Here is an 18,467-nt window from a genome sequence, read left to right as displayed (position 1 = left end):
TTTGCGCACTCTTGTTGCGGGAGGGCACGCTGCCGTCTAGCACCCGGTCCACCTCGGAATGATCCCGCAGGCGGGTGCGCCCGGAGGCGAGGGAGAGGAGGGCCTGCGGCCGGGGGCGGGGCTGCTGAGGTGAGGGGCTGCTCCGCCGCTGGCCGCTCCGAGGGGGCGGCCCTGGGGGGTGAGGCCGGGGGCGGGGCCGGGGGCGGGGCCGGGGGTTAGGCGAGCCGGGGACTGGGGCCCCAGGAGCTCAGCCGGAGCGCTGCGCACCCAGCCAATCCTTGCCTGTCAGGCCGCCTCCTCTCCAGCAGCCCGGCTTGCTGCCTTGCGGCGCCGGCCCTTCCTCATGCTGGCACCCCCGACCTCCGAGACTGCAGTCCCCATGTCCCAGGCGGAGGCCGACCTGGGCCTGCGGCCCCCGCCGCCTCTCGCCGCCGCCGCCGCCGCCGCCGCCGGTCCGCCCCGCCTCGGGCCCCCTCCTCGCCGGGCGCGCCGCTTCTCCGGGAAGGCTGAGCCCCGGCCGCGCTCTTCCCGTCTCAGCCGCCGAAGCTCCGTCGACTTGGGACTGCTGAGCTTGTGGTCCCAGCCAGCTTCACCCGTTCCGGAGCCCCCTGATCCTCCGGACTCCGCTGGTGCCGGCCCCGCGAGGAGCCCACCGCCTAGCCGTCCAGAGCCCCCCGAGGGCACGTGGACTGGGGGAGCCCCGGTGAAGGCTGCAGACTCCACGCGTCCAGAGCTCCCGGGCTCCACAGGGGGCCCCGGGGGCCGGGATCCGCAGACTGCCCCCGAAGCTGCGGCTCGGGAGCGGCAGCGGGAGCAGGAGGAAAAGGAGGACACGGAGACCCAGGCAGTGGCAACATCCCCGGATGGCCGATACCTCAAGTTTGACATCGAGATTGGACGTGGCTCGTTCAAGACGGTGTATCGAGGGCTGGACACTGACACCACGGTGGAGGTGGCCTGGTGTGAGCTGCAGGTGTGGCTGGGCGCCCCCTCTGTGGCATCTTGGGATGGGACCCTTTAGAGGTTTTGGGATGAGAAACCTAGGGGACAGCAGCAAGGGAGAGATCTGTCTTTTCAGTCAAATGTCCGAACACTCCTGCCTGCACCCCCTTGGTCTGATGATCTATGGATCTGGCTGATTCTGGGCTGCAGAAGGATAAACTGAGACAGAGGGTGGCTCCCCTATGGGTTTTGGACATTCTAACTTTAAAGTCTCTATACTCAACCCTGAGAGGTGGAAGATAGAATGCAAAATCAGATAGGGAGCCAGTTCAGATCTAAGGTGTGACTGGCCTCACCAATCTCCTCCTATTGTCTCTTCCTTTCCCTTTCCTCTTAGTCCTGAGACCCTCGGTGTGTCCCTGGTCATCCTCCTCCTTCACCCCAGATCTCTGAAGAGTAAGAGGCTGGGATGATGGAGGCCAGGAGTTGCGGCAGGATCCTCTCCATTTCCAGCAGATTTAGAGTGGTGGTGGCAGGATGGGGCCCACCCAGGCCCCTTCTGGAGCATCAGACTTATAGACAGACTTCCACACAACTGGAGGCGGGCGAGATAGAGAGCTCCAGCCCTGGTCTGAGTCCAGTCCTGCTCCTCATCTCACTGTGTACTTGGGCTCTCCCTTCCCAGACCCAAAAGCACTGAACCCAGTGGGTTTTAGGAGGATGTTGGTGGGAAGGACCTTCCTCTCACGGAGGGAAGAACCCAGTTAAGTCTGGGCCAGCAGCTTTGGATTCAAACCGGGGAGCAGAGCCTGGGTAAGGGTCCTCCCCTCCAGCTCTGGCACTGGGCTCTCCCCTTGCGCCTGCCAGTGCCGCGCCCCAGGCTCTAGGCCAGGCAAGGAGAGGCAGCCAAATGAGGGGGGTTGGGGGGAGGTGGGGGGGGCAGGACAGCCAAGGGGCAGGGGGCAGTCTCCTGGTGCCTGGTCCTGGATCGTTCTCTTTCTCTGTAACTCCCTTTGCAGCCCTCCTGCCTCCTGTCTGGATCTAGCAGTTCTCGGTTTCTGGGGCCAACCCCCTTGAAGGCCCCAATTCTCTGCCTGCTGTCAGCCTGCTGCCTGCCTGCTGCCTGCCCATTGCCAGCCCCGGGGCGTCCCCTCCCGCCCCACGGCTGGCCCAGGAGGCTACAAAGGCGCTATTGAGCTCAGGGCTCCTGGACGGGGCTGCATAAAGGCCCTTGTGTCCAGCAGGGGGTCCAGGGGTGGCCCCAGGCCCAGGATGGGCGTGTCCCTGCAGCAGCCTGAGGGGGCGGATCAGGAATTAGGGGCATACAGCCCCTTGGGCAAGTGATGACCTAACCTGGTCTGTGGGCTCCAACCCTTACCTCTCACCCAGCTGCTCCCTCCATGTGCCCCTTCCTCCTCTCTATGGGGTCCTGGACCCGACATGACCTTGACCCCCATCCCCTACCCCACAGACTCGGAAACTGTCTCGAACCGAGCGGCAGCGATTCTCTGAGGAAGTGGAGATGCTCAAGGGGCTGCAGCACCCCAACATCGTCCGCTTCTACGACTCGTGGAAGTCAGTGCTGAGGGGCCAGGTTTGCATTGTGCTGGTCACCGAACTCATGACCTCCGGCACCCTCAAGACGTGAGCTCTGTGCCTGGTGGTAGTGTTGGTTGGTGGGAGAGCTGGTAGTGGGAGGTCCCCACTGTTTCTGGAACTTCTCCCAGGCTCCTCAAACTCTAGATTTAGGTCCCAAACCAGGCTTGCTACTTCTCATCCACCCCTACTGCGTCTCTGCCTTCTTGAGTGACAGTGTCCACCCAGCCAAAACTCAGGCATCTCCCCAGATGCCTTTTTTATCTCCACTCTGTGCATCCACCTATCCCTATCAATTTCTCTCCAAGGTTTCCTTATAATTCCCCACTCTGCTTTCCCTGTTCCATCCACTGCCATCTCATTGGTCTAAAACCCTGCAGCAGCCCCCTAATGGGCCTTTTCCCACTCTGCCCTCACCTTTCCAACCTATCCTATCTTCCTGCAGTCGGGGGAATCTCTCTGTTCCTTTTTTTTTTTTTTTTTTTTTTTTTAAGATTTTATTTATTTATTTGAGACACACACAGAGAGAGATAGAGAGAGGCAGAGACACAGGGAGAGGGAGAAGCAGGCTCCATGCAGGGAGCCTGACGTGGAACTTGATCCCGGGTCTCCAGGATCACACCCTGGGCTGCATGCGGCGCTAAACCACTGCGCTACCGGGGCTGCCCTCTCTGTTCCTTAAAACCCCTTCAAGGTTTCCCACCTCCCTCAGGTTAAAGTCCACTCTTCTTAGGATTTAGCCTCATCTTGAACTTGGACTCCACACAGGCGGAATTCCCTGTACCTCCTCCCACCCTGCCCTGCTGCTGTCTCCGTGCCTTTGAGCACAGTGTCCCTGCCGCCTGGAAAGTCTCCATCCCTTCCCCTTTTCACCCTTGAACCCCTACTCATCCTTCAAGATGCAACATAAAAGTTATTTCCTCTCTGAAGCCCTCCCCCCACGCCCAGAGCAATTAGTCATCCCTTTCCTTGCTCCCACAGCCCCCAGGAACGGCCCTATCTGCAAGTTTCCCGCCCAACCCGTTTCCTAATCTCACTTCTACCTAGCACACCCCCGACTCAGTTTCTCCCTGGAGCCCGACAGGCAAGCCAGCTAGAAGAATGCTGGCAGAAGATGCGTAGGAGGCGGTGCCAGGGGGACTAGGGGAACTTCCCAGCGAGGGTCCCCTCCCCCGCCTCCGTGTCCCCGCCGCAACCCTGGCTATGTGCCTTTCCTCCAGATACCTGAGGCGGTTCCGCGAGATGAAGCCACGAGTCCTTCAGCGCTGGAGCCGCCAGATCCTCCGGGGTCTTCATTTCCTACACTCCCGGGTACCCCCCATTCTGCACAGGGATCTCAAGTGCGACAACGTCTTTATTACGGGCCCTTCCGGTTCGGTCAAGATTGGGGACCTGGGCCTGGCCACGCTCAAGCGGGCCTCCTTTGCCAAGAGCGTGATCGGTGCGTCTCTCCAGGAGGTCCTTGCTATTCACACCTCCCCCCTCCAGGAGGTCCTTGCTATTCACACCTCCCCCGCGTCAGAAGAGAGCCTGGCAACTCCCCTTCCCAGCAGGTGTCCTTTGAGTTGCACGGAGTTAGAAGAGCAGGGGACTTGGGGAGGCCTATAGCATCTTCTCTCCCCCTTACTGCCCGCTCCCCCCTCCCCCAACACACGCAGTGGGGAAGGGTCTGTCGCTAGCACTCCAGAATGCTCAGGGTTGCCCCTGCCCCCCACCCCCTGACTAGGCAGCGGTGCCCAGGAAGAGGGACGAAGCCCGAGGAGGCTTCTGTAGCTTGATGCCTGCCTGCTGTGGCTCCTACAGGGACCCCTGAGTTCATGGCTCCTGAGATGTACGAGGAAAAGTACGATGAGGCCGTGGACGTGTACGCGTTCGGCATGTGCATGCTGGAGATGGCGACCTCGGAGTACCCTTACTCAGAGTGCCAGAATGCCGCGCAAATCTACCGCAAGGTCACTTCGGTGAGAGGGGGGTGGGGAGGAAAGAGTATTCCAGGTCACCTCTCACTCTCCTGCCCCAACCAGCTCGCGGACCATGCAGTTTCCCTTAAAGCAAGCCACAAAGATGCTCTAGTAAACCCTGAAGGATATTGGGTGCACACACGCCCCCCCCTACCCGCCCCCTCCGAGCCCCTGCCCCAGTACTAGCGGTTTAGAATAATGATGTATGTAGCGCTCCCCGGAGTTTACAAATGATTTCACATCTGGTCTTTGACTCGCAGGGTAATGCCCCGCACTTTACAAAAACTGGCATGCAGGAAGACATGTTCAAGGTCATACTGTCGATACGCGGCGGGGGGTGGGGGGTGGGGGGACGGCGATTTGAAATTAAACCGTCTAGTAGCTGTCGCAGTGCATTTGCTATTGCACGCCCTGCTGCCTCGGGCGGGGTAGGGGGCGAGCAGAGAGCTGGGGTGCACAGCCCCCCAGGCTTGATGCAACTCCTTTCCTCCAGGGCACAAAGCCAAACAGCTTCTACAAGGTGAAGATGCCGGAGGTGAAGGAGATCATTGAAGGCTGCATCCGCACGGATAAGAACGAGAGGTAGGATTAAGAGCAGGGTGTGTGTGTCGGGGAGAGGGGAATGGAGGGGACGGCGGCGGCAAGGCTCGGCTCACCGGCACCGCGCTCAGATTCACCATCCAGGACCTGCTGGCTCACGCCTTCTTCCGCGAGGAGCGCGGCGTGCACGTGGAGCTGGCGGAGGAGGACGACGGTGAGAAGCCAGGCCTGAAGCTCTGGCTGCGCATGGAGGACGCGCGGCGCGGGGGGCGCCCGCGGGACAACCAGGCCATAGAGTTCCTGTTCCAACTGGGCCGGGACGCGGCAGAGGAGGTGGCGCAGGAGATGGTGAGCAGAGGACAGACTTGCTCTGCGGCTGGGGTTGTGCGGGGGCGGGGGCCGTGGGCGCCGACTGGAGGGGACCCGATGGGGCCCCGCGGTGGTGGGAGAGGCACCCAACTCACCCCTCTCTGAGTATCTTTGAGTGCCCCTCCCGCCTTAACATACCCACACGCACACCTTGTGTGCGAACTCTGACGATTTCCTTTTCCAGAGCAAGCCCTGGGTTTTCCAGCCTCCCATGCTCTACTTCCTAATGATCTGATTTTCCTGGCATGCTCTTCTCTCCAATTTATCTGTTTATTTTTCTCGTTTTCACCCTCCACCTACCTTGTTTCCGCCCACCCCCACTCCGTCTGCCTCCATGCTCAGAACCATGAATTTCAGGAAACCTGTCCCCTCTAAAGTCAAAATTAAATACTTTTCAATTTCAACGGGTTCTCCATTATAGGACCCACCACCTTTGGGCTTGTTTTATATACCAGGAGACATTTCTGTCTTTCTCCTCTACTAGACTATAAATTCCTTGAGGGCAGAGACTGTGTTCTATTGATTTTTCTATCTCTGATAGAAAAGAGCTTGGCACATGGTGGGAGCTCATTAATAACCCCATATTTGTACATGGCTTAGAGCACTTTCACATATGCATTTGGCTGTTATTACCAATCCTGCATGGAGTGATTTTACCCTGTTGTATTGATGAGGAGATGGAAGGCTCAAAGAGGTTGAATATTTTGTCTGAGGTCCTGAGCAAGTAAGTGGCAGAGCTAGATTTAAACTCAGGCTATTCAGATTTTAAGTCAGATCACCCCACCCCACCTCCCTTACATGCACAGGGAAGCTTGTCCTTGAGATGAATAAGAAGATAATGAACAATAGCTGCTGGACCAGCAGAGGCATACATGGGAGGTAGAAGATGCAGACTTGGTGCAGGAAGTGGTGAAGAGGGGAAGAGAGTATGAGATTCCTGATAGAAAAATGGCAGTTGAGAGGGTGGGGATCATTTATGGTAGGTCTGGGTCAAGAACATGAGAATATGTTTGAAATGTGGCATAAGAGGGATCCCTGGGTGGCGCAGCGGTTTGGCGCCTGCCTTTGGCCCGGGGCGCGATCCTGGAGACCCAGGATCAAATCCCACGTCAGGCTCCCGGTGCATGGAGCCTGCTTCTCCCTCTGCCTATGTCTCTGCCTCTCTCTCTCTCTCTCTCTGACTATCATAAATAAATAAAAATTAAAAAAAAAAAAAAAAAGAAATGTGGCATAAGAGCAGGTCTCCATAGCACAGCTCAAACCTGACCTGAGGTCAGATCTTGACCCATTACGTACAGGGATCCTTGATGATGATACTATTGACATCTTTATTTGAGGGATGATCCTGTGTATTTTGGGGGTGTTGAGAAGAACCCCTGGCTTCTACTCACTAGATGCTAGTAGCACTGAGTTGTGACAACTGCAAATGTCCCCAGATACTGCCAAATGTTCCCCCTTTCCCTGTGAGAGCAGTTGACCTACTAGATAACCATGAACTAGTCACAGCTTTTACTTATGTCTAAAATGGAGCTAAGACCTACCTCAGAAAGTTATTGAGAGGATTTAATGATGGTAATGAGTTGCCAATTAATGGGCACAGTGCCTAATCAATAAATGTCACTGCCCTTTCTCCTGGAGAAATATCCTGGAGGCTCCAAGAAGGTCTCCTGATGTGTCTTCGAGTGGGATCCTCGACTTCAAACTGTGTTTCTCACCCTCTCAACTCCAGGTGGCCCTGGGTTTAGTCTGTGAAGCTGATTACCAGCCAGTGGCCCGTGCAGTACGTGAACGAGTTGCTGCTATCCAGCGAAAGCGTGAGAAGCTGCGCAAAGCTAGGGAGTTGGAGGCCCTACCCCCTGCACCAGGACCTCAAGCAGCAACTGTCCCCATGACTCCTGGTCCCCCCAGTGTCTTCCCCCATGAGCCTGAGGAGCCAGAGGCAGACCAGCACCAGCCTTTCCTCTTCCGCCATGCCAGCTACTCATCTACCACCTGTAAGTCACCCCTGACTGTGGAATTTGGGATGTGACCTAGGTCCTAGAACCCTTGGCCCCCCATGCAGAAGTTCAATCCAGCAGCACCATCATTTACCCTGCCTTCCACATCTAGCCATGAAGCTCCTTCTGGGAAAACTTCCCCAGGTCCAGGCCCCTCCTTGCTCAGGCAGCCCCCCTTCTTTGCCAACATTCCCCTTTACTTCCCCTTTTTTGATCCCCTCCCTCCCCCACCAGCGGATTGCGAGACTGATGGCTACCTCAGCTCCTCCGGCTTCCTGGATGCCTCAGACCCTGCCTTTCAGCCCCCTGGGGGGGTGCCATCCAGCCCCGCTGAGTCCCATCTCTGCCTGCCCTCGGTGAGAGGGGTCATATGGGGGGGCTCCCAGCCATTCCAAGCCTATGACCTTTCTTTCTCCTTGTGAAACCCAACCCCATGACCTGGACCCACATCCCTGGAAATCCACCACTCTGTCCTCATCTTCCTTAATTCCCTCTGCCTAGTACCCCAGCATCCTTGACATTGAATCTCCCTGGATTCTGAGGATTATAGTCCTCTGACCTCATGAACCCATTTCCTATTTCAGGCTTTTGCCCTCTCCATCCCACGTTCTGGCCCTGGCAGCGACTTTTCCCCGGGAGACAGGTAGGTTCTGGTAGGAGTTGGGGTGCTCATGTGAGACATATGGTACTCTGGGGTCCCCGTGTCCACTCTGACATTCCTATCTCCTTTTCTCTTCCAGCTATGCCTCAGATGCAGCATCAGGCCTTAGTGATGTGGGAGAAGGGATGGCATGCATGAGGAGACCCCCAGGGAGAAATCTCCGGCGCAGACCGAGATCCCGGCTGCGGGTCACTAGTGTAAGAAAGAGGCACAGGAGATGGGAAATAACCTGCAAGACCAGAAGGGAAACTGTCAGGGTGGGGGTGGGGGAATGTGAGGGAGGTCAGCCAAAAGAGAAGAGAGCAGTATGTGACTGGTCCCCTGGAGGCAGCCAGTCTAGTTTCTAATACCAGGCCTGGGGGGACAGAATTTGCTTCTCTTCAGTTCCAATTTGGCCACTGTCATTGGTTGGAGTGAGCAGGGGGAGGGGACATATGACGATGATAGAGGGCTTGACATCCTCCCCTCTGTTGACTTTGACTCTGAAGGTCTCAGACCAGAATGACAGAGTGGTTGAGTGCCAGCTACAGACCCACAATAGCAAGATGGTGACCTTCCGATTTGATCTGGATGGGGACAGCCCAGAGGAGATTGCAGCTGCCATGGTGAGAGGGACAGAGATGAGGACACAGTCCTTTGGTCCAGGCCAGGAATCTCTCTTCTGATGTCCCCTGGTGCGGAACTCCCCCTTCCTCCCACCCAACAGCAGGGGTTTTTAAAGCACAATGACACTGAAGATAGCTCTGTCCTTGTTTGAGGAGATATTTTTATTTATTCAGTGAGCTTTGGATCCTCAGCTGGAGCAATCTGAGACTCATCTAGGGTATACACAAGTGCTGTGGTCAGGTGCACACTACACACATGATACTGTGCCTGTGAGTAAGGGGTGGTCTGGGGACGGCAGGGAGAAGAGGTAGAATTTATTTGAGGTCTTGACAGAACAGCAGTGAAGCCTGGAAAGGGTAGATCTAGAGGAAGTACAGCACAAGCAAAGGCATGGAACTAGAGAGTGACTTGGAATATGGGGCCTAGGGTGGGGGCTTCATGAGGAAACCATTGTCACTAGAACTAGGGGTTCCAAGAGAATTAAGGAAGCAAGGTTATAGAGAGTCTTAAGAGTTCGACAGAGTGTAACATGGTGAGAATATTTTAAGAAGACCATTCTGCCATGGGAAGTGGGAGAGGGTTGGGGGTAGGGAATCCAGTTGGTAGATTGGTACAAGAAGCTACAAGGGGTCCAAGGAGAAAATGGGTCTTGGAGAAAGAAAGAAGAAAGGGGGTTAATCTGAGGGTTGTTTCAGGAAAATAAGTTACTCTGTAATCCAGTCATTTATTTTTTTTATTTTTTTTAAAGGTGAATTTATTTTATTTAAAGATTTTATTTATTTATTCATAGACACAGAGAGAGAGGCAGAGACACAGACAGAGGGAGAAGCAGGCTCCATGCAGGGAGCCCGATATGGGACTCGATCCTGGGTCTCCAGGATCACACCCCAGGCTGCAAGTGGCACCAAACCGCTGCACCACCGGGGCTGCCCCAGTCATTTATTGATGTAATATGATACATCTAGTAGATGGTCAGTAAACACTTGCTGAGTTGAAATGATAGGGAGTTAAGGAGAGGGGATATCATGGGTGACTGGTAGTGTGGAGAAGCTAGTGGGAGAAAATCATTAAAGGAGAGAGGAAGTTGGAAAATGAAAGCACGTTTTCTTGGGGGTCATGAGGAGTCTGAATGACAGAGGGGCAGGCAAGATCCTCCTTAGGAGCAGGATACAGTCAAGCAGGGCTGGATTTAGGATCCAGAAGTAGATCTAGGAGTTGTCAGCACAGCAAGGAGGGTGAAGAGAGATGAGCTTGCAAAGCCAGAGGTAGAGAGGATCTGAGAGTGGATACCCCCATTTTGGGGATGGGGAGGAATAGATCCTCAAAGGACACAGAGGTGGAGCCTGAGAGGTGGGAGCAGCCCCAGAAGATATTACGGAAAACTGAATGAGCAGAGAGCTTCAAGGAGGTGACATAGGGTGAAGCCTGAGGCAAGACCACACTGTCTTTTGTCAGAAGAAGGTCTTTGTGGGAGACTAGTTTCAGTGGCGTGGGCAGGGATGCCAGCCTCTGTGGTGAAGGAGAAAGGGGAATGAGAGAAGCATCAGGCTTCAGGAACCCTCTTTAAAGCTTCTTCTTCTCCATCATGTCATTCACCTTGTGTCCAGGACAAAGACAAAATATCACTTGGCTCTTGGGCTTATCATCTTTCCTCTAGCCACACCAGTTTCTGAATGGTCCTCTGAAGAGGCCAGGTGCCTCTCCACTTCTGCCTCCATCTGCTCAGGGGTCTCTTGCTTCTCTACTAGGTTTCAAGCCCACTCAGATCCCACACAGCCAAAGCGACCCCTCCCCCTGACCATTGCCCTGTTTTCTCTCCCCACCATTCCACCATCCACTCCTCTGCAGCAGAATTATCCTGAGACTTGAATCAGCCCTTGCTTTCTGCCCCTACACAATTAATGGCTACCTGTGGTTACAGAGTAGGTCCCAGTTCTGGAGCATGGCCTTTGAAATTCCCCGCACTTCCAGCTCTGCTCTGGTCTTCACCGCTTTGTGAATATGCCATGTCCTTTCATGCCTCAGAGCTATCACTCATGCTGTTCTCTCAGCTCTTCTCTCCAAAAGGACAACATGGAATGGAGGAAAGGGTAGGCTTTCACATAAGATCTGAGTTCAGAGTTCCACTGTTACTCACTAATTTGGTGAACTGGAGCAACTTTTTTAACCCCTGTGAACCTCCGTTGCTTATCAGCAAAATGCAGATCATCATACCCATTTTGCAAAGATGTTCTTTAAAAAAAAAAAAAAAGATTTATTTATTGAGAGAGAGAGAGAGGCAGAGACACAGGCAGAGGGAGAAGCAGACTCCATGCAGGGAGCCCACCTCGGGACTCCATCCCGGGTCTCCAGGATCACACCCTGGGCCACAGGTACATAATTTATGAGAAGTTGTAGATATAGGAGAGATGAAATTATATGAGGAGTACCCACACGTGATAGGTTGCCACGCGGCATGATCCGATGAGAGACAAAATGATTGCTCAGAGTCCCCTATCTTAGAACAAAGAGAGGCCCGAAGAGGATCCACTGTCAAGCACCGCCGAGAAGGGCAGGTGCCGAGGTGAAGCCCTGAGTCCAGGTTGGCTGTCAGTTTTATTTAGTAGAATGTAAAGTATGTGGAAACAAGGGAGGAAAAACAAGAAAGCAATCCTGTGAGGGGCGTCAGGGAACTGTATCTGTGACCATCTGTACAGGTCTAAGGAAGCATTAACCAGGGGGCTTAAGGGGACAGAAGAACCGACCTCAAGAGGCCTGGCTATCTTATCCACCATCATTGCTGTTTTCAGCATGTACTGTTTTCAGTACAGACACATGGCAGGAATAATTGGCTCTTGCCACATGCATAGAGCTGTTGCCATTTATGCATGTCCCTATTCTTTTTTTTTTTTTTAAGATTTTATTTACTCATGAGAATACACTGAGAGGAGAGAGAGAGAGAGAGAGAGAGGCAGAGACACAGGCAGAGGGAGAAGCAGGCTCCATGCAGGGTGCCTGCATTTCCCTATTCTTATTGTTTCTTTGACCTGCTGAGGTCTTTTGCTCTCCCATGATAGGTCTTCAGTGAAGGGTTGCTTTCTTTCTTTCTTTTTTTAAAGATTTTATTTATTTATTCATGAGAGACACAGAGAGAGAGGCAGAGACACAGGCAGAGAGAGATGCAGGCTCCATGCAGGGAGCCCAGTGTGGGACTCAATCCCAGGACCCCAGGATCACGCCCTGAGCTGAAGGGAGGTGCTCAACCACTGAGCCACCTAGGTGTCCCTAGAAGGGTTGCTTTCTTACTCATCCTTCAAGGTTCAGCTCTGTGAAGCCATCCCAGCTTCCCTTATCCTCCTGGGTGACATGATCTGCTCTCTCTCTGGAATGGCATTTTAAAAAATTGTGGCAAAAAATACAGAACACAAAATTTACCGTAACCATTTTTAAATGCAGTTCAGCAGGGTTATGTGTATTCACATTGTTGTGAAACGGGTCTCCAGAACCTCTTCATTTTGCAAATCTGGTGAAACTGTACCATTAAGCGACTCTCCCTTTCTTCTAGCTGGTTTAGTATTTTATCTATACCTTGATCAGAATGCCTTTCTTACCATGCCTTTGCAATATATTATGTATATATGTGTCTCTTCGGCTAGATTTTGGGCTTCTTCAGGACCAGGATTTGTTTTATGCTTCTATGTATTCCTCACCTGGAACAGTGTACCTGGACCTAAAACAATGCCTGGCACATAGTATGTGCTCAAGTGTTTGTGAAATTGAATGATACATTTACTGTCTTTTGTCTTATTTGTACTGTGTGTGTGTGTGTGTGTGTGTGTGTGAGAGAGAGAGAGAGAGAGAGAGCACTTGGATAGTACACTTCATAAGAAGTGCAACTCCCTGCAAGAGCAGGAGTTGTGTCCAAAAGCATATGATGCAATAGTGGAAAGAGCTCAGGCTCTGGCTTTAGACAAATCTGGGTGCAAACCCTGTCATTTTTGGCAGACTGAACTCACTCTTTTTTGAGCAATTGGTTATCTTTTTTTTTTTTTTTAATTTTATTTATTTATTCATGAGACACACAGAGGGAGAGAGAGGCAGAGACACAGGCAGGGAGCCCGCTTCTTTCTCTGCCTGTGTCTCCACTTCTCTCTTTCTGTCTCTCATTAATAAATACATAAAATCTTAAAAACAAAACAAAACACACACACAAAAAAAAAAACGCTGAGCCACCAAGGGAGCCCTGCAATTGGTTATCTTAACTCTAAAATGGGAATGTTAGGGATCCCTGGGTGGCTCAACGGTTTGGCACCTGCCTTTGGCCCAGGGCGTGATCCTGGAGTCCTGGGATCGAGTCCCACGTCGGGCTCCTGGCATGGAGCCTGCTTCTCCCTCCTCCTGTGTCTCCCCCCGCCCCCCCCCCCCCACCATGTGTGTGTGTCTATCATGAAAAAATAAATAAATAAATAAATATTTAAAAAAATAAAATGGGAATGTTAGTACAGATGCTGGAGAGTCATTGTTGGCATTAAATGAGATAAGACATGTAAAACACCTGAGCTATAATGCATACTAGGAATGTTAGCTCCTGTCTTCTAAATTTATTTCTCCTTACACCATATGGTTTCTGGCACACAGTAGATACTTATTGAATACTTGTTTTAGGTTGGTGGTTGGCAGAGCAGTGGTGTAAAGGGTTGGCTTTGAAAGATCAGTGCAGCAGGGAGGGATGAGTGGGGATAACTGAGCCTTCTCTGCCCTTCCTGCTGACCCCTTGCCAGGTATATAACGAGTTCATTCTGCCCTCGGAGCGAGCTGGCTTCCTGAGCCGTATTCGGGAGATTATCCAGCGAGTGGAGACCCTATTGAAGAGAGATACTGGCCCTGTGGAGGCTGCTGAGGACCCCCTGGGCCCCCAGGTCAGACCCCTCAGGTCACTTCCACCTCTCTGCTCCAGATGTCATGATTCACTGCCTTCACCACTCCCCTTGGCTCTAACTCCTTCATCTCTGGGACCCCTAAGACAATGGCTTTACCCCATTTAAGAATCTGATGAAAGCCATGGGCCCTTGTTCTAGAAAATTGTGTTCAACACATACTTTTCTTTTTAACTCATTATTTTGATAGAATTTCAGACTTACAGAAGGAAGTTGCAAGTTGTACTAAGAACTCCTAGATACCCTTTGCCCACATTTGCCAGTTGTTAGTGTTTGGTCATGTTAGTTTTGTTGCTGTCTTCCTCCCTCCCCTCTCTATCTGTATCATTTTTTTCTGAACCACTTGAGACTAAATTGTAGACATCATACCCCTTTACCTGTTATTATTTTAGCACATACACTTTTGTGTCCCCTGAAAGTCCTCTATGGATTCCTAGAGGTTCATGGATCCCACCTAAGACTCAGCTCTCAGGGATCCCTGGGTGGCGCAGCGGTTTAGCGCCTGCCTTTGGCCCAGGGCGCGATCCTGGAGACCCGGGATCGAATCCCACGTCGGGCTCCCGGTGCATGGAGCCTGCTTCTCCCTCTGCCTATGTCTCTGCCTCTCTCTCTCTCTCCCTGTGACTATCATAAATAAATGAAAAAAAAAAAAAAAAAAGACTCAGCTCTCCCCCACTGTAACTGTGGGCCCCATTTTGTCCCTCAGGAGGAGCCAGTACCATTGCCTGCCCTTTCAAGCCCCCTTCCAGACCAATCCTGTGGTATGTACTGAGTTCTGTCCCTATTCACTGCAACCCTTGGGGTTGCTCCTGGGAAGGGAGTAGGGAATGACTACTGGGAGCTCAACACTCCTTCCTCAACAGCAGAGCTCCAGAGCAGCACTTCCCTGGAGCAGCGGAGCTGGGCAGCCTTCTCTACCTCCTCATCTTCTCCTGGAACCCCCTTGTCTCCTGGAAACCTGTTTTCCCCTGGAACCCCTGAAACCCCTGTTTCCCCAAGTCCCATCTTCCCCATCACTTCTTCCCCATACCCCAGCCCTTCCCCTTTCTCCCAAGTCTCTTCAAATCTCCCCCAACACTCCCCCAACTCTCTGCTTGGATTCTCTCCCAGTGCTGCCCAGTTCCCTGTCCCAACCTCTCATTGTCTGCAGAGCTCCATCCTCCCTTCACCTGCCTCCTCTCCCAGTTGTTCCCAGTCGGCTCTTTCTCCCCCTTCCTTCCTCTCCTGCCCTTCCACTTCTCCCCTCCCCTCCACCACTGCAGCCCCTCTCCTCTCTCTGGCTAGTGCCTTCTCGCTGGCTGTAATGACTGTGGCCCAGTCCCTGCTGTCTCCCTCACCTGGGCTCCTGTCCCAGTCCCCTGTGGCCCCTCCTGGTCCCCTACCTAGCCTGCCCCTGCCCGCTCCCCCTGCGGCTTCACCTCCAACAGCTGAGATGGAGAGTGAGGTGAGTAGGAAACCAAGAGGGATGGTGAGGGGTGCTCCATTCTGGATCATTCCCCTCCTCATGGACCCACACTTTGTAGGCCCCACCAAATCCTGCTCGGCCGCTCCTGGGTGAAGCCAGACTAGCACCCATCTCTGAAGGTGAGGCCTCTGATCACTGACCTTCCCCTTCCCATTATTCTCAGTCCACTTCATATCTTGCCTCTAATTTCTCTCCCTCCTTCCATGACTCCTTCCCTGTTGCTCTACAGAGGGAAAGCCACAGCTTGTGGGGCGTTTCCAAGTGACTTCATCCAAGGAACCGGCTGAGCCTCTTCCCCTGCAACCAGCACTCCCAACTCTCTCCAGTTCCCTGAAGCCTCCAACCCCTCAGCTGACCTCAGAGAGCTCAGACACAGAGGATAGTGCTGGAAGTGGGCCAGAGGCCAGGGAGGCTCTGGCTGAGAGTGACCGTGCAGCTGAAGGCCTAGGGGCTGGAGTTGAGGAGGAAGGGGACGATGGGAAGGAACCCCGAGTGGGGGGCAGCCCCCCACCCCACAGTCATCCCAGCCCGGTATGGATGAACTACTCCTACAGCAGCCTGTGTCTGAGCAGTGAGGAATCCGAGAGCAGTGGGGAGGATGAGGAATTCTGGGCTCAGCTGCAGAGCCTTCGGCAGAAGTGAGTCTGGGGAGGAAAGACAAAAGAGGTGGACTTGGGAGAGTAAAGTGTGTGGCTAGCACTCATGCTCCTGGTGCATCCTCAGGCACTTGTCAGAGGTGGAGGCACTACAGACACTACAGAAGAAGGAAATTGAGGACTTGTACAGCCGGCTTGGGAAGCAGCCCCCACCGGGGATAGTGGCCCCAGCTGCGATGCTGTCCAGCCGCCAGCGCCGCCTCTCTAAGGGCAGCTTCCCCACCTCCCGCCGCAACAGCCTGCAGCGCTCCGAGCCCCTGGGCCCGGGTAAGACTGCAGTGGCCCAGCTCCCATCTTTCCTGGGCCCCCTTCCCTACTGATCTGGCTTTCTTCCAGGCCCTGGGGGTCTGCCCCTTGGTTTGGGGGGGGACTAGCCCCCCTCTCCCCATGGCCCCATCCCTCATTCAGTGCTATCCCTCCCCATCCTGCACCCAGGCATCATGCGAAGGAACTCCCTGAGTGGCAGCAGCACCGGCTCCCAGGAGCAGCGGGCAAGCAAGGGGGTGACATTCGCCGGGGATGTTGGCAGGATGGTGAGGGCGGGCCCAAGGGAGGGCAAGCCCATGGAATGCTGACTGCAGCTTCACCCTCCTCCCATCCTGAAGGTTTCTTCAGTGCTTTTTCTTTTCCCTCCAGTGAATTCAGAACAGAAGCCATGCGTCTCCCCCACACCAGGGCCCACCATGGAGCTTGTACACTCAGAATCTGCTGACCAACACAACTGTGCAAGAAGACCCCAGTACTGAGGGAGTAAAAAGCTTTCAAAGGGGCATGGAGAGTCCTGCTTCCATAGGAAAGAGCCAAACATGTGGGAACTATTTACTATATATAGAAGGTATCAGTTCTGCAGCCAACCATCCTCATGCCTCCACCTCCCCAGGCAAGGGTCAACCACTAAGCAATCCCACTCAAGCCCTGATGCTTCTAGAGGGCATACTCCCAGCTGACCAAGTGTATGGGGTGTACTCACACTAGACTTAGCAACAGCCAATAAAAATGCTGGAAACTAGGATTCTGTGACTCTGAATTTGTTTTGCCTTAAGAACTGTGGGTAAAGCCTTATGGGGCATGGCAGGGGAAAATTTAGAAGGGACTCTCCTCACAACAGAAAGGAAGGCTAGAAGCTGCCCAGCCTTCTGACTTTCTGCCAGCAGTTCATGAGGAAACTACAAAGTCAGTGATCCACTTGACCAACCTAAGATCTCATCCAGACTCCACCTTCGGCCTACAAAAGCAGGCCCAAGTGGAAATTAAAAGAAGGAAGCCTGTTTGCCCCTCATCCACCCCTCTCAGAACGGGAAAAGGCAGGACAGTTAGAGTAAGGATGTTTTTAAACGTAGAGAACAGAAGAGTGTCCTTCCCTCCCTGAAGACATGGTTCAGTCTCACACAGCCCAGTGACCCACCATGATCTCTCCCTTAAATCAGACGGAAAGATCTCACGGAAAAAGTAATTCTAGTTAAAGATTTACAGCTCCCTGGGGCAATGCCACTGCTGCAGCTACTGCCCGTGGAGCTTTCCAGCATAGCCATGCCACCCCTCAGCCTCAACACACCCATTTGGCTCCAAGAGAGGTGACTCAGTTTATTATTCTCAACCTAACTCCATCTTTCCCACTTTAGGCTCCAACATTACACATAGCTGCCACCTCCATAACAGCTAAGCCCCAGGGAGGTAAAGAGGGTAAACCACAAAGTCTGAAAGCCTGAGAAAAGCCAAGGTTATACAGCTCTCAAAAAAGGAAACAAACTGCAAGATGGGCTCAGTGACTGGACACAATTTGTGTAAGGTGGGCAATACTTCCTTGACCTGGCCAAATGCAATAAATTCTTGGGCTCAATCATCGTTCAAGGTTGAGGCCATCAATGCTGTGTGCAGGCTTGGATTTCCACAGGGTCACCGGTATCATCCACCACGTGAAAGGGGCTCCAGCGGGTTGGAGACGTGCAGTGTCCACCTGGTTCAGGGTCCTGATGCCCTCGCGAGGGCTCGGGCTCGGGCAGCTTTGGCCTCATCCTCCAGTTCATCTAGGAAACGCTCCTGGGACACGGAGTAGAAGGTGTAGCCATCTGGGGAAGTGGGTTCAGGAAACCTTTCGGAGTATGCACAGTGCCTTTTCCTAGACTTTCTCCACCACCCATGTTACACACCCTCCCAAATCAGTGATTCGATCTTCTGCCCTCTGCTTTTTCTGAGCCCTGACCCCGATTCCGTTATTATTAATAACTCATATTAAAAGAGCATGTTAAAATGACAAAATAAGGTACATCAAACACTTGGCTCTGCCTCAGAAACGGCCAAGACTTTCACAGCTCGGGCTCCGTTTACCACCCCGACACTGCCCTACTACGCGCCTCTGCTCCCCTTCCCCTGCCTCCCTATGCCGTCTCCTGAGCCTACAGTCCGGATGGATACAAATAGCCAACACCACGGCCCCGATGCCCAGGCCGGTCAGGATGTTCCGGGTCCGCCTTTGCGGCAGCCTCTTCTGCCACTGGGCGAGCTCCACCTGCCGCATGAACTGCAGCTGCGCGGGAGTCAGCTTCTCCCGGGTCGGGTCGATGCGCTGAGCCACAGGGGCCTGTCCACTCTTAGTATTGAGAGGGTCACCTGCACCAGACGCTGCCATATTGCCGCTCCACCCTTCGCAGTCCCAGGGCGCAGGGCTTGCTGGGAATAGCTGTCCTGGGCCGTAGCAGGGGACGCTGGGAACTGTAGTCCGTGTTTCCTCCTCTCCCCCTCCTCCTCTCACGCGTTG

At 53.6% G+C, this 18,467-nt stretch overlaps 2 protein-coding genes across 8 annotated transcripts; one reads left to right on the top strand and one right to left on the bottom strand.

Moving 5' to 3' along the window:
• The first annotated feature begins 236 nt into the window (after positions 1-236).
• Positions 237-16,721, top strand: WNK4 (WNK lysine deficient protein kinase 4). Of its 7 annotated transcripts, none has more exons than XM_038547233.1 (20): positions 305-973; positions 2,414-2,586; positions 3,759-3,979; positions 4,342-4,499; positions 4,760-4,810; positions 4,993-5,081; positions 5,171-5,387; positions 7,138-7,402; positions 7,640-7,761; positions 7,990-8,048; positions 8,146-8,263; positions 8,555-8,671; positions 13,433-13,570; positions 14,295-14,349; positions 14,452-15,032; positions 15,112-15,172; positions 15,283-15,691; positions 15,777-15,976; positions 16,145-16,200; positions 16,346-16,721. In XM_038547233.1, exons 1-20 carry the CDS (start codon positions 344-346, stop codon positions 16,346-16,348), a joined length of 3,723 nt encoding a protein of 1,240 aa, XP_038403161.1. In that variant the 5' UTR covers positions 305-343; the 3' UTR covers positions 16,349-16,721. The 7 variants fall into 7 exon arrangements, with proteins under 7 accessions (XP_038403163.1, XP_038403158.1, XP_038403161.1 ...); XM_038547231.1 differs by having other exon boundaries at positions 306-973; positions 16,145-16,242; XM_038547235.1 differs by lacking the exon at positions 16,145-16,200 and having other exon boundaries at positions 237-973.
• Positions 16,722-17,268: 547 nt separating this feature from the next.
• Positions 17,269-18,351, bottom strand: CCDC56 (coiled-coil domain containing 56). The gene is made up of 2 exons (NM_001252369.1): positions 18,125-18,351; positions 17,269-17,778 (listed from the first exon to the last, which is right to left on the bottom strand). The coding sequence occupies exons 1-2, from the start codon at positions 18,336-18,338 to the stop codon at positions 17,672-17,674; spliced, it is 321 nt and encodes a 106-aa protein (NP_001239298.1). The 5' UTR covers positions 18,339-18,351; the 3' UTR covers positions 17,269-17,671.
• Positions 18,352-18,467: the final 116 nt, after the last annotated feature.

The sequence above is a fragment of the Canis lupus genome, chromosome 9, assembly GCF_011100685.1.
Source record: "Canis lupus familiaris isolate Mischka breed German Shepherd chromosome 9, alternate assembly UU_Cfam_GSD_1.0, whole genome shotgun sequence".
Classification (NCBI taxonomy): Eukaryota; Metazoa; Chordata; class Mammalia; order Carnivora; family Canidae; genus Canis; species Canis lupus.
The sequence above is the reverse complement of the archived record's forward strand: the minus strand, read 5'-3'. Positions and strand labels throughout refer to the sequence as shown.

What these genes read in the sequence shown, in the direction of transcription:
- WNK4 (XM_038547235.1), top strand. Translation starts at nt 344, where the DNA reads ATGCTGGCACCCCCGACCTCCGAGACTGCAGTCCCCATGTCCCAGGCG. An exon ending in TCTACCGCAAGGTCACTTCG is followed by an intron (nt 4,500 to 4,759) that starts GTGAGAGGGGGG and finishes TTTGACTCGCAG; the next exon opens with GGTAATGCCCCGCACTTTAC. An exon ending in CTGCAGAGCCTTCGGCAGAA is followed by an intron (nt 15,692 to 15,776) that starts GTGAGTCTGGGG and finishes GTGCATCCTCAG; the next exon opens with GCACTTGTCAGAGGTGGAGG.
- CCDC56 (NM_001252369.1), bottom strand. Translation starts at nt 18,338, where the DNA reads ATGGCAGCGTCTGGTGCAGGTGACCCTCTCAATACTAAGAGTGGACAG. An exon ending in GGCCGTGGTGTTGGCTATTT is followed by an intron (nt 17,779 to 18,124) that starts GTATCCATCCGG and finishes CCACTTCCCCAG; the next exon opens with ATGGCTACACCTTCTACTCC.